This window comes from Camelus ferus, chromosome 13, assembly GCF_009834535.1.
Source record: "Camelus ferus isolate YT-003-E chromosome 13, BCGSAC_Cfer_1.0, whole genome shotgun sequence".
NCBI classification, from domain to species: domain Eukaryota; kingdom Metazoa; phylum Chordata; class Mammalia; order Artiodactyla; family Camelidae; genus Camelus; species Camelus ferus.
The window spans coordinates 42,778,108-42,793,409 of NC_045708.1; the positions used below are offsets into that span (position 1 = coordinate 42,778,108).

Genomic DNA, 15,302 nt, shown 5'->3' on the forward strand with positions numbered 1-15,302 from the left:
CATTGGCAAAATCTCATATGGTCCAACCTAACAGACAGAAATTTTAAGTCCTGAGAGACAGACTGTGTGGTCAGTGACAAGTCTTATGACAAAATCCCTTGGAACTATGACTTAAAGAACAAGCAGAAAGAGAATGAGAAAGAATGGTAGGAGAAGTAGAAGGGAAACCAAAACATTTCAATGCCATCTTCTAACTTTGGTAACTAGCATTGAGCAAGGACTTGAAAGTGTTTTCAGTTAATCCTCAAGGGTTCCACAAAGGTTATCATCAGTTGTAACTACACAATTCAGGGGGCACCTAAGTGTTTATTCACATTAAATTCCATGCGCTTAGAACCCCAACACCAGGGAGCAACGTTCACCAGAATATAAAGTTAATAATGTGCCTTGGAGCTGTGTAAGGCAATGGCTCTGACCATCAGGAACCAGTAATCTTTGTTATTAGTTGCATGAGACTAAGATGATCACAGGTGCCACCAACAGACCTAAGGCTCAAGCAGAAAAATTAAAGAGAAAGGAAAGGATAAAAAGGGAGAAAAATAAAATACAACCAGAAAATAAAGAAGAACCTATGGAAAAAGGATAGAGCCAATGCTCTGAGAAGATGACCTTAGTGCTTCTAAGGCCAACTCATTTCTCTCTGGACTGAAGAATCTCTCCCACTTAGTTTATAGACTTGTTGTGAAAGGTAAATTAAATCATGCATATAAGAGCACTTGGTCAAGATTAACTTAGTCTACACAAATGTGAACAATGACTGTTACTAAAGGCTTCCTATTCATCTGTATAACTTTGGACTGTTTTGCCCAAAGATCTGAGGGAGAATGTCTATATGAACTTAATTATTTCTCATTTTTCAGTGCTTCAGAGTTCAGGACAACTTTAAACCCATTATTTTAGCCCTTCGTAGGCAATGTTAGTACTCTTCTCCACTTCTCCCTATTGATAGATTGGACCATGTGAAATTGCTATTTTATAGGTCAAAAACCGTCTAAGATTGGCAATTTTACATGGTTCAACCTAGAAATTTCTAATGAAGTTCTTCATAGTTACAAGCAACATAGCTAGCTGAGTTTATAACTGAGGTCTCCTGATTCCTGACCAGTCTAGGCCTGAAAGGAGATTCTGAAAGCATATTTTAAAAATAATATGTATTAATTTCTTTCTCCGTAAGCAAGGAGTCAAAGGGCTAGATCTCTCAAGCTAGAGGTTGCTGTTTAAAACCACACTGGCCTGCTCTGCTTAACTGGTACGAAAGAAACTGTGACGCCTCACTGGGTCCTCACAATACCATCCCTGAGGTTAACGGGATGGTAAAGAACACATTTACAGAGCACCTGCCTTATTCTAAAGCACATCCCATAATTATTTCATTAGATCTTCACAATAACTGCATGAGGTACAAAACATGACTGTCAGCATATACATGAGCTGCCTGAAGGTTAGACAAAGTAAACGTCTGGCCCAAGGTCACACTGCTAGTAACTGGTAGTGCCAGCCAACACATAAGGAGAACCCAGAGCTGTCCAACCCTAAAGTCCCTGCTTTTTTAAGTCACGCTGCCTCTCGGGAAGTTTTTCACAACTACCCCTATGTGTCGGAGGAAACCAGTGGCTGGTAGGGATAAAACGACACGCCCAAGGTCACACAGCTTGCAAGTGATGGAAAAAGGAATCCGTAAGCTCGGGTCCCGTCCAGGGGCCGCCCTTGTTCTAGTTATTGTTGGGCGGCGGCAAGGGAGCGGATTCTAGGGTGGCAGTAATGCAAGAAGGAATCTAATTGCTAAAGAGTGTGGAATGTGCCAGGCGCGGCGGGCACCCCACAGCATCCCGGTAAAAGGTGAAGGAGCCCTCCGACACTGGCCTCTGGTACCCGCCCGCTGGGCTCAGGAGGGGCCGGCAGGCGGGATGGGCGCGGCGTCTCCCTGGCCGCCCGGAGACCTGGCCCAGCGGATGGTCTTCCGCTCCCTTGGCCCTTGCCAGAACCGCGGCCTTTCTAGGGTACTCTCCTCGCATCCGCGCCCATCCCCGTCTCTGCAAGACCCGGTCTCCACGCCTCACCCAGACTGTGCCGACGCCGGCACCACGTCCCCTTCGACATCCACATCCGCCTCTTCAGCCGCCATGATAGGACCTGACCCGAGCCGTCCTCCCGAGAGATCCCGCGAGAGGTGGAGGCCCTGAAGGCGGGGCCGTGTGCGTCACGGGGCGGGGTTGAAGCGTCGGGCAGTCCCTCCCATGCCGGGAAGCGGGGCTTTCAGAGGAGAGATGTCAAGGAGGCCTGGGGCTTGGTCCTTTGACGTGTAAAGACCTTGGCAAGTGGCCCAGGCTTGGGTTTTGAAGAGATTATGCTCTTGGATAAATTCTTTGGTGCTTCACGTCTCTCACTTGTAAAATGGGGATAAAAGTGCTGAAAAGATCAAGCAAGACCTTCTTTGAACCGTAAAGGTTTCTTATCTGCTGGTTTGGTTCCTTCCTTCCTTCCTTCCTTCCTGCCTGCCTGCCTGCCTGCCTGCCTGCCTGCCTTCCTTCCTTCCTTCCGTCCTTCTCTCTCTCTCTCTTTCTCTAGAAAAGAGTTATTCAGCACTTATTGAAGTGCTGAACAATGTCTGTTTTAAAATTAAAGAAACATTAAGAACATAACTTACGATTGCACATTTTATTTTGTAGCAATCTTTACAATTAATTAAAAAAAATTACTCTTATGCCCAAGGATCTTCACAATAACCCAGTGAGGTAAGCAGAATTGGTATCATGAGTCATGCTTTACAGATGAGGAAACTGAGTCTCAGAAAGCTGAAATGACTAACAAAAAGGATAGACAGCTAGTCAGAGACAGAGCTGGGACCAGAATCCAGGCCTTTTTGACTCCTTGCTGAAGTTCAGCCTCTACAAATCATGTTGTTAGGGACGGTGAATGATAAACACCATTTCTCTCAAAGAATTATGGCCTCTGAAGAAATTAGATATTGACCTTATGTATTCTTCTGCCTTAGCATTGATCACTCATGTTCCTGTAACTGTTCTTCACTTGTCTGCCTCCACTGGACTATGAGTTCATTCAGCACAAAGACTGTATTTGCTGGTCCTTGCACTAGTCCTTATACTACCAGCATTCTACATGGTGTCCAGCACACAGTAGGTGCTCATAAATATTGAACTGATGAATTAATCAGTTAATGGAGCGAGTTCACGTCCCACACTATTCTGAGTTTATCCCATCTCACTGTTGTGCTCAAGCCATAAGGTGAGCTGTACTATGAATGTGATGGTAGAAGATAGAATGTTTTGTAGAGAGGGAGATCCAGTGCTCAGAAACTGAATAGTGCCCCATCCTTAGGGCATGCTGAGGGTGATTTTCCTGTTGCCAAAGGGCTTATCTAGTGACCAGTCCCAGTGGTAACTGACATGCCTGGCACAGAACAGGCATTCTAAGATATTTATTGGATGTAATTTACAGCAAGGTTAGAAAGATGAACATGGCTACATAGTCAAAAGAAATGTAGAATACAGATGACTTTCATGAATCTTTACATACCATGCTGGATGGGAATCCTGATAGTGAGACAGGAAGGAAAGGGGCAGGGCAGAACCATTAAAAGAATAACACAGCAGTTAGCACCAAGATGGTAGAAAATTCAACTCCCAACAGACCTTGAGGCCCAGGATGGTGGGAGGTTTGCCTTCCAGGAGACCTTGAGCTTTATTATACACTCATTGTAATACATTTGCATGCTAAATAGCACTCCCACAGGCACCATGAGAGTTCAGAGGCTGACCATAAAAGGTAAAAAAGTGGGTGGTGGCCCAATTCCTGGGAATTCCCACCCCTTCCGCAAAGTAGTTGAAGTAATCCTCCCACTTGTTAGCGTGTGAATTTGCTGAGCCCATTAAAAACTACTCCACACCTTATGGCCACTCTCCCTTCTGAGTGAGACGGCCTGCACTCTGTCTATGGAGTGTGTATCTACTTTTATTTTAAACTAAGCATCCAACCCCACACCTTGTGGCCTTTCTCTTGCCTTCTGAGACAGCCTGCACTCTGTCTATGGAGTATGTATCTCTCCGAATAAATCTACTTTTACTCAACTGTGGCTTTCTCTTGAATTATTTCCTGCACAAAGCCAAGGATTCACACTTGGTGAGGCAGATCCCAGGGACTCACCTGAGACCTGGGACACGGCCATCCTCTCATCCCACATTTTCCTGTATCAGTAGTACTATCTGGATAAATGTGATATCAAATGCCTTCCAGACCATGACACAGAAGACCATGTGGACAGCACCTCCTGCAACACAGAACTGAAGGCTGTCTGGCTCAGTGCCAGCCATCAATAGCATTAAAATATATGCAGCAGGAAGGAAAGTCCTGTACAGAATTTGAATATACCTCAAAGCCTTAGATGTAAAGGCCTCCCTAAATAGGGGGACTAGTCTGAAGCTTCCCTATTCATACCCACTATGCTCCAGGTTTGCTGGCTTTATGTGAAACAAATTCCATACGAGTCTAGCCCAACCCTACTTGATGGGGCTATAATCCCACAGTTGGGTAGACTCTTGAGGCCTGGTCTACTATTCAAAACTCCCTGTTCTAGAGGTCTGCAACTCTTCAAATTGTCTAAAGACCCATTTTCTCACCAAGTAATTTGAAAGAAGAATGAAGAATTCAGAATTCCAAATTCACAAATACTTACATTCCTGCTGTGGTCGATATGGAAGAAATGACATTGAACAAGATGGACTCAGTCTCTGCTCTCATAAAATCTATCAAACATGCTATTTCAATATGCTGTAGTAAGTTCTATGATGGAGGACTTACAAGTGCTGTGGGATCACAGAGGAGGGGCACTTATCCTAGGATAAATACTCTCCTGTACCACGTTTTTGAAGAGGATATTGATCAGTTAAAATTTGAGAGTAATGCTCTAGTCTCTGGGAAATACCAAATAGAAGACCCTGTGCCAAATGTGGAGAAAGAACCAATGGAAAAAGTTTACAAGAAATAGTGCTTGATACTTTACTCAAAGCTTAAAGACAAGATCTGAAGTGGCCAAACTGTTTCCAAGTAAACTTAACTGCATACCCGCTCCACAAAAAAAAAAAAAAAAGGAAAAAAGCTCAAGAGTGGTAACTACATCGTAAATATATAAGATTTTTTTCTTAGTATTTAGGTCTTTTTGAAAGAGAACTGACTGCTTACACAAAATTAATCACAATGTATTGTGAGATTTACAGCACATGTAAATGTGAAATATATGACAATAATAATATTGTTTCAGAAGAGAGAGATGCAAGTACAGGCATACCTCCAAGTTATCACAAGTTCTGTTCCAGACCACCTGCAATAAAGCGAGTATCACAATAAAGTGAGCCACGTGAATGCTTTTATTTCCCAGTGCTTATAAAAGTTAACTTTGCACTATATTGTAGTCTGTTAAGTGTGCAATAGCTTTATGTCTCAAAAAACACAATATACATAACTTCATTAAAAAATACTAAACAGAAAGACCCAATTACAATAGTAATATTACTGATTACTGATCACAGATCACCATGACAAATATTTAATAATACTGAAAAAGTTTGAAGTATCATAAGAATTACAAAAATGTGATAAAGAGACATGAAGTGAGTAAATGCTGTTGGAAAAATGGAGCTGATAGACTTGCAGGGTTGCAACAAGCCTTCAATTTGTGAAGAAATGCAACGTGCAAAGTGCAATAGAATGAAGTATATGCCTGTGTGTTCTAGTAAGATTATCATATAATGTGAAGTGGTGTAATGTCACTTGAACATTTCATCACTGTGTTATATTAAGGTTGTATAGTATAAACCCTGAAGTAATCACTACAATAACAAAGTTTGAATGTTAACAATGAAACTTTGTTCGTGTGTTACTTGTATTATTATTTTTTAAAGTAATAAAAGGAGAGTGTTTGCTAACTTGCTAAGCAACGTAGAACTAGGAGCTAGGAATGAGTGGAGCAGGAATTAAAATCAAAACCAGCTTCAAATGTAGTATAATTTTCCCCACACCTGATTGTCTTTCTACAGATTTTCTTTGATTTACAATGTTTCGACTTAAGATTTTTTGACTTTACCATGGTGTGATAGTGACACACGTTCAGTAGGAACCATACTTGAAATTCTGAATTTTCATCTTTTCCTGGGCTAGCGATATGATGCGTGGTAAGATGTTCTCTCATCATGCTGGGCGGTGGTAACAAGCCACAGCTCCCAGTTGACCATGCAATTACAAGTGTAGACAACTGATACACTTAAAACCATTCTGCACCCAGACAACCATTCTGTTTTTCACTTTGAGTATGGTGTTCAGCAAATTACATGAGATAGTCAACTCTTTATTATCAAATCGACTTTGCGTTAGAAGAATTTTTGCCCAGCAGTAGGCTAATGTAAGTGTTCTGAGTACATGTAAGGTTGGTGAGGCTAGCTATGATGTTCAGTGGTTTAGGTGTGTTCAGCGCCTTCTCCACTTATGAAGGGTGTATCAGGAGGAAGCCCTATCATAAGTCAAGGAAGGTACGTAGTTTATGTAAGTGTCAGATGTGAATGTTTTCAGCTCTGGAGGCTCCAGAGATTTGCCCCTCAACTTGTAAGTAAAGAACATCAGACTGTCTTCAGAGTTAAATGGTGAGATTACCTCATCAGAGCAGAGATATCAAGTAAGTGTAAAGAAATGGAAGGAATTTCAGCCCTGGATGAATTTACACATTTAGATTTACAGTGGTAAACGCTGTTACTGCCTTTCCAAGCAGTGTCCAAGAAGAAGGAAGCTGGAGTATTATAGATTTCCAGTTTAAGTGCGGATGGGGAAAGAGTCTAGCGTTTTCCATCCCATTATCTAGACCACCTGTACTGTGATAAGGCAAGCACAAGAGGAGGGACTTGCTTTGTTTATTGCTTTATCCCTATGGCCCATGAGTGCTGGCTGCATAGCAGACACTCAAGAAATATCTGTTGAGTAAATGGTCACGAAAGGCCGTGACTACAGCATAAACTCATTCCATTGGAAACGTACTTAACTCTCCTTGTTCTGACTCTACACTCAGAAAGCAACCTTCATATTTTCTGAATTATCTTCCCACAGAAACAAGAGATTAGACTTATGATACATTGAAGTGTGCTCAAGACAGCCTTTTTACCTGTCCCGGGCAGCCATTCCACTGTCATACTTTTCCACATAACTTTCTTACTAATTTTGTACAATGAATAGAGGGTGAAATGACCAAATTTAACTGAGATATCTCTACATCTTCATATTATGTTGAAAGGAAAGCTTTCAGGTGATCATCTGTTTGGGCTTTTCCCATCAAAATAAACTCATATTGATTGGTAGTCCCTTTACAGTTTAATTATTTATTTAAAAATACATAATATCAATATAGGAAGGTTCATTTTAATTCATCACAATGCTCTGTCTTCCCGTAAACTGAGTGAGTGGCAGAGTAATTTTAGTTGGGAAGGGGAGGAAGATGAGTTCCAGACAGAGAGGGTGGATCAGAGCTAATATGATCACCTGTTATATCCCAGATACTGTATTAGGCAGGACCTCCCAGGAATCCTGGAGAATAAATATTATCTCTTTCATTTTAGAGGTGAGGAAACCAACAATCAGATACAGTTACATGGCTGAGTACCAGAGCTGGGATTCCAATCCAAGTCTTTCTCACTCTATACTTATCTATTATATTTTCATTTACAAGAGAAAGAATAGGGTATTTTGCAATATTATGTGAACTGATATTTTGTCATTTGGTTTATGAACAAATCACAATCAGGTATTTCTGATTTCTTTGAGGTGCTTAAGTCTAAAAATGAGTAGAAAGTATATTCTGAAGGCTGGGATCTTGTCTTGGGTTTACAAATTCCTCTTCTGTCCCCCATTAATAGGCTCTATTTCCTTTGCTAATCCTGAAACAGAATTAGCAGGAGGTGTCACACCTGTAAATCCTCCTAAATGTTGCTAGAGGAATAGTCAATTAAGTGTCTGTCTCGTATTTCAGCTACATTGTGTTTGAATTCATTGGAGACACAGTTTATTCATTTCGTTTCCCCCTATTTCTGGTGAAAAAAGATCACTGTATTTTTATTGAAAAAGCAAAGCATGATGGCAATATCAGTCTGCAAAAAGCTGGCATGTTAGGATTCATGCTAATTAGCTCAGATTTGTAAAGTGCTTTAGAAGCAGGAAGTGTCATACAACTGCTCACTAATGTTATTATTACATTATGATCCAAACTGTCAGCTAAATGATTGCCAGGGATTCAGAAGAGTCCCCATTTTAAAAATAAAATGGCCAGTAAGTGGGGAGGAAAACCACTTTATCTAAATAGAGGTGAGATAATAGATGAATGCAGACATAGAATTATAGGCTACACTTGGCAAGCATTGGGTATGACTTGAATTGTTCCAGGAAAGCAAGCTGCATTCTATTTTATTTTCCCTCCCCAATTCCCTGAAATCACATAAGGTAGCTACTGAAAAAGCTGTTCTCAATATGTTGTAAGGAAAGTCTGCCAATGTACTTCTTACATTTTAATTACAGTAATGCTACATCCATCTGACATTATTCGGAAGGGAAAGAAAAGATGCCAACATTAATGAGCTCCTACTGTGCGCCAGGCATTTTATGTACATTATTTCTTTACAGCCCTTTGAGATAAGGACTTGTTATTTCCATTTGCAGATGTGATAACTGAGGTTCAGAATAGTTCAGCACTTTACCCAAGGAAATGTAGCTTATCATCTTTTCATTACATCAGGATTTCTTAGATTGGGTACCTAGAAGAGCATCATTCAGAATTGCATCTTTCCTTCTTGGCAGCCCCCAGTGGAAAGATCATTGCCTTTTCCTCAACAGCTCCAGGAGGATGAGTGTGGTTGGCCAGGCTTGGGTCACAGAAGCCAGGTGGACTGAGTTCCACCAGCACCACAAGGAATAAGGAGGAGTGGTGGTTCCCCAAGCAAAGAGTTCCTTTTCCAGAGAGAGGAGGAATGGCTGCTGGGTAGGTAAAATAGCAGATGCCCACTCTACCGTTCCAGGTTGCACTTCCCCTCTGTTCCCTCAAGCCTTTGGTGCAGTCTGTCAACCACTAACCTCCTGTTAGTATTGCATTGAGACAATTACTCAGCCCCTCCTGACTCTTCCTTCTTCATTTGTAAAATGACCTAAGAAATAGTCTCTTCTGGGGTAAAATTCTTTGATCACGTCCTTGTTCATCTCACAGACGTTTAGTGAATATTGTTATGGGCAAAATGAGGGGATGGGAGTGTTGGAGTTTGCACGGGTTTGTATATGGTTGGCTGGTTAGTTAAATATGGGCCACAAACAAAATATGCCCTCTGCCTCAAATCCTCACCTTTTCCCCCATCACCAGCCCATCCACATGTTCAGGGACACCCTCCTTCCCTTCCCCCTTTCCCTCCCTCCATCCATCCCTCCTTCTCCTCCTCCCTCCCTCCCTCTCTCTGAGGGGCTGGTCCTGGCTGAGCTCTGGTCTTCTGCTGCCATTTTGAAACTCTGGCTCATGGTTGCCAGATCTGGTTTTTCTTTTAAGACAAGCTGGAAACTGAGATTAATTTGTGAAAATGAATTCAAATTTTTAAAAAACACTATTGAAGCAGGGGGAGGGTATAGCTCAGTGGTAAAGTGTGCGCTTGGCATTCATGAGGTCCTGAGTTCAAGCCCCAGTACCTCCATTAAAAAAATGAATAAATAAACCTAATTACAGCCCCCCAAAAAACAAACAAACACTTTCCCAAACAAAAATTGGGAAACACTATTGAACCTCCGATTTGTGACCATTGCCCTAAAGCCTTCTCTCCTACGATATGTAATAGTTCAGTCTTCTTTTTTTTTTCCACAACTGCCTATCCTGCTATTAAAGGCTTCTTAAGGGCAGGGGAAATGCTTCTATTTTACTTCTTATCCACAACATCTAGCACAGTGCCTGGTACACAGTAAGCACCAGAGTTTTGTTTTAACTGAAAACAAAAAACTTATTTTATAAACACATGATCAATGGATATTTTAAATGTGAAATATACATAGCAAATGAATTACGCTCCTGGCCAAAATACACAACCCAATAGAGAGTGGGAAAATTATAAACCTAAATAGATTCCCGAAGCCCCTTTCCATTATTGCCTGCATGTTTATTTAGAGTCTATACTGTTGGGGGGAAATGAGGGGAGGCTGAAGACAAATAACTCAGTTGAGGAAAATAGTTCATTGTATAATGATTTTAAAGGACTATTTAAGATCAAATGTAACCTGGTGCTCTCATATCTGTAACTCCCACATGGTAGAATCCACGTGCACAAAATCCAGTCCAGTGTCCTTCCCTTCATTGTCCAGGTAGCTCCATTTCTGAAAAGTCAGCTTTAGTGTTATCTCCTCACTTAATATCTTCCTCACCATCCACATACAAACAGTCCCTCCTCGGCAACCCCTACAGCCATAGTGCACACTTGTGTCAGAGTGCCATCTCTCTGGCCTGTTGGTGACCCTGCCTGTGTCCACACTAGCCTGGGGCCTCTTTGAGGACTGGAATCACGTCTAAGCTATCCATGCCTAGCACTTAGTAGGTGCCCAGTCCATGTTTGGAGAATGTGTGAACAGCATGTCCTCGCCATTATAAAGCATGTTGTTACCTCTAGAGCTTCAAGATATTCAGTTCAATTCAGTAGGTGTTTATTGAGCACCTACTATGTGCCCAACACTGTTCTGAATACTTGGGATATGTCAATGAATAAAAAAGACAAAGTTCCCCACCTTGGAACTCACATCCTAACAGAGAAAGAGAGAAAATAAACATTAAACATAATAAATTCTTTGTGTATTTGTTAGAGGTGATTGAGCGCTACGGAAAAAGGACAAAAGCAGAGCAGGATAAGGGGCCCAAGAGTCCGGAGTGGTGGAGGGCTGCAGGATTAAACACGGGGCCTTGTTGGAAAGGTGGCAATTGACCAGAATCTTGCAAAACTGAGGGAGTTGCCCAGCTGCTGTTGGGAGAAAGGGTCCAGATGGAAGAAACTGCTGGTGCAAATGCTCCAGGTGGGAGTGTGCCTATGGAGGCCAGCTTGGAGGAAAGTGAACGAAGGGGAGAGTGGTGGGAGAGGAAGCCAGACAGGTAATAGGACCACAATTGTAGAGCTTTAGGTGCCATTATAGGACTATAATGAGAACTTACATATATAGGACTATATATAAGAACATTAGTTTTTATTCTTAGTGAATCTGGGAGTCATTGCAGGGATCTTGTGAGATTAAAGATAGATTTTAGCAATCTGAGTTCACTGAGATTTACTTAGGATTATACACTGAGTGGTTGATAATGTATTTAATGTTTCTTAAGAAACATGACATGTGTCAGATTTCTTAAGATGAAAATCCTACCGAATATAACCAATTCTTTTGTCAAAATAACTCCTTTTAGCCAGGATCATAGATGGTCACATTTTTGTCTCTGCTGACTTTGTTTTCAGTCCACCTGACTTATTTTTCCTTTTTCACACTGCCTCCTAAGGTCTCATTTGAACAGTCATATCAACTGCTTGAGAAATAGACCAGTTGCCATAAAATTTCCTATTAATTTAAAATGTGTGTTTTTACTCCATTGAGGGGTCCTAAGTCTATATGCGGTATGCTGGTTACTCTGTTGGGTTCAGTAGCCACTGAGGTGAACAATATCTTGCCATCACTGATAAGAAGTTCATACTCAATATAGAAACAGATCATTGCAAAGCAACAGGACAAATGCTATGAGGCAGAGGTCTGTGCCTGGAACCATGGAGGTCCGATGGGGCAAGGCTAATTCTGTGCACACTAGGAAATTGACCTCTTCTGTACAGCCTCTCATTCTCTCAGCCCACCTTTTACTCGAGTTGTTTCCATGGCAACCAGCATCACACATGTATAACCGGATAGCACCTTGCATCTCTCACTTTCTGTACCAGGGCTTCTCTGACTCACGCACAGTCTGGGAAAGCAAGGATGTTAACATCCCATAAGGCAACTGGTGACCAGTGGGGAGCAGGAAGTGATGAATAAAGGCCCCTCTCTTCCATCCCACAGGTAACAGTTCTGAAGTGCATTCTGGGCAGATCCTCCAATGATCCTGTAGGCAGGAGCCCCCATTGCCCACAGGAGGGAACAAAGCCATAACTTACCCTTCTACTGACTTTCTCTTCTTCGCTGTTTAACTCTTTTCAGTCCTCCTTCATAGTCCTTGAGACTGCTTCTCAAGTAAATTACCCTCTTCAAGCCCTCGTCTCAAGCACTTTCTTTCTGGCGAAGCCCAAGCTAAGACAGTGGTGTTAGACCTGGGTTTTGAAAGTTGAGCATGAGTTTTCCAAGTTCCAGAGATGGGGAAAGTGCATTCCAGGCAAAAGGAGAAAGTAGGAAAAGAGACAAGGAGGCGTGAACAGTACAAGCCACATCTTCTGATTTGCAGAAACCTGCTGTTGCTGAAGCAAGGGGTGTATGGAGGGTGTGAGGAGAAAATCACTAAGAGGAAGGTTTGCTGATTGAGAAATACCAATCTGACATACCAAGCTGAGTATATTGAAAAATGTTCCCCCATGTTTGTTTTTCATTCTAAGCATCTACATTATTCTTCATCTCTGGGGAATCAATGGCCCATGGACTGGATAATAACTTTCAACCATGCAATCAAGACAAAATTAAATATTTGAAAGAAAGACTAAATTCTGGAAAATAAAACTGCTCTTAGCATGCGTATTATCTACAGATATGTAAAACAATTTACAGGCATCTTATTGTGACCAAAAGAGGGGGATTCCCCCCAAATTTCAAGGAAGTACATGGAAATGAGTTGTGTAATATTCATTGTTACTAATTAAAGTTAGTAAAATGGCAGTTTACTTTCATTGTTTTATTATTATGAGCAAAAAGTTTATATAAGTGCTTCTGTGTAACCATTCCTACTTTATTTACTCTTTTTGTTGTTGTTGGAGGTACTGGGGATTGAACCCAGGACCTCCTGCATGCTAAGCCTACACTCTACTACTGAGCCATTGCCCTCCTCCCCATCTTACTTACTCATTAGGACTTAAATTCTTCAACTACAAATACTCTTCCAGGGAGGAGTGGTACATTTACATTTAAAAGGGAATTTTGAACCTCTTTATTTTAGTACTATCTATGTTCTGGTTTATACAGTAATTACCGTATTTCATCAAATCTTAACTTCATTATACTGGATAGTAAGTCATTCCCTTTTTTATGTGCCTTTAAGAAAATAGCGCTGCCAATTATGTGTTGACATGCTGTCAATTGTAAGATGCACTCCGATTTCAGAGATTTGAGAAAATAGGTGGCTTAAAATAGATACCTGCAATTTCATTTCCCCCACGTGATTGTGAGCTCTCAGGGAGGCGGGAATTTGATTTGTTCAGCTTCGACTCTTTCTCCCACTGGTAAAATTCTTGGTGCATGGATGGTTGATATGTGTTCACCACATGTTTGTCAAATTAAAATTTGACATTTATTTTCACTCATTTTGACACAGCTTTTAATATCCTACCTCAGAACAGGACATTTCATGAGAATTTCATCATCCATCTCAGAACCCTGCATAATATAATGAAACAGACTTACTGCTATTCAGCATCAACAAAAATATCATATTACCCGTCTTTGTGTTTATACCCGTTTGGGAACTTGAAGTGTGTGGATTTTCCACACTGTGTTTTCTGTATGCTTGTCTTCATGCCAAAGGTCATATTCCATCACACTTATAAGAAAACCAAGGCCTTCTTTTTTTTTTTTTACATCATTGTTTATAGGTAAATGTGTTAGTAAAAATAATTTTGAAAGTATGAGTGTTGTGTTATTTACAGGAGAGGGTGTGTTTGGAAGGCCACATGCGGTTCCTAACCCTTCTAACCCTTTGAAAGGATTTACTTGAGAAGAAAAAAAATGGACATAAAGGAATTATTCATACATATTTTCTGTGGTTTTCATTTAAGGCAGGAAAGGATTTTTTTTCAAGGTTTTCCACGCTTTTATTTGATTTAATTTCATGCTCACTGAAGCCCGTTTCCATCACAGTCACCGACACCTTGAACTTGCTGTGATTTTCCTCTGTTAGGCAGTCCGGATGATATTTAGTAAGATTCTTGGCGTCCAAGTCCCATGTCTTGGAAACAGACCTCACTGCATTAGTGAAGATTCCAGGACATTCTTCTTACTGATCCGACTAAGCCTTTGAAAATATACTATGACCACTAGGATTTTTCAGCCTTAGTCTGGACCTGGCATAAAAGGAGCTGGACACCTTGGAAGGCTCTGATGCCTGGGGAGAAGTGATTACACCTCATTAGCCCCAGAGCAGGGGCTCCTTTCCCCTCCGTTCCCTTGTGGTCTGCATCTTCCCATCTCAGCCCAGGGCCAGACTGCCTGCGTCTCCGGAGGGCAGCATAGTCACCGGAGGTGCTCCCGGGAGAGCACAGACAGACGCACACCCACGCTCACACGCCCGCTGCAGGGATTTCGTCTTTATTTTTATTTTGTCTGTTCACGGCTTGTCCTGACTTAAGAGCTTAGGTGGGTTCTCTGAGTGGGAAAGGTGATGTTTGCCAGGTGAACAGTGAATGGAGGAGTGGAAGGTGAACAGGTGAGAATGATGATTTTGCATTTACTCGTGTGGTGCATTGGAAAATACTCGTCCTTACTGAGTGTCAGTTTCATTATCTGGAAAGGTGGGAGAGAATCCCTACCTCTAGGGCTGTGGGAGGATGAGATGACGTGAAATAAAGTGAAATAAAGATCATGTAAATGGAAAGGCTTAGCCCAGGGTGTGGCGCATAGTAGGCACTTAACAAGTGTTATACTCCCTCCGGCAACAGTTGTTCTTGGTTTTGGCTGATCTGCAAACACACTGCGTCTGGTTTTGACCATAACGTCTGCTGTAGGTCTGTGTTCAAAAGAGCCCCTCCTTCAAATGGGCACTAGATTGCCTACGAGGTGCAGCTAAGAATATCACGGGGGACCTGGCCTTTGCTGCCTGCTCAGGGAGGAGAGCTCTGTGGTTTCTGGTCATCACGACCCTTTGCAGTCAGTTACAGCTTGAGATGACTATCGTGGTCTTGCCGTTCACTGTATTATATCTGAGATCATACAGCCCTGCTCACGTCTTCCCCGCTAAATGAGTAGGACAGACAGACTCTAAAGCTGCAGAGCTATTTAAACACAAAATCTGGGGTCTAGTCATTCCCATTCATGCAAGCAAGAAGATTTAAAATCACACAAGAGAG

The 15,302-nt window shown here is 41.7% G+C and overlaps 1 protein-coding gene across 3 annotated transcripts in view; it reads right to left on the reverse strand.

Moving 5' to 3' along the window:
• MYSM1 (Myb like, SWIRM and MPN domains 1) overlaps window positions 1-2,170 on the reverse strand; it is a 37,770-nt gene extending 35,600 nt beyond the window's left edge. For all 3 annotated transcript variants that reach the window (XM_032494398.1, XM_032494397.1, XM_006186291.3), the window contains exon 1: window positions 2,061-2,170. In XM_032494398.1, coding sequence (XP_032350289.1) covers window positions 2,061-2,125 — 65 coding nt within the window. In that variant the 5' untranslated portion in view covers window positions 2,126-2,170. The remainder of the gene's footprint in view (window positions 1-2,060) is intronic.
• Between the last annotated feature and the right edge of the window lie 13,132 nt (window positions 2,171-15,302).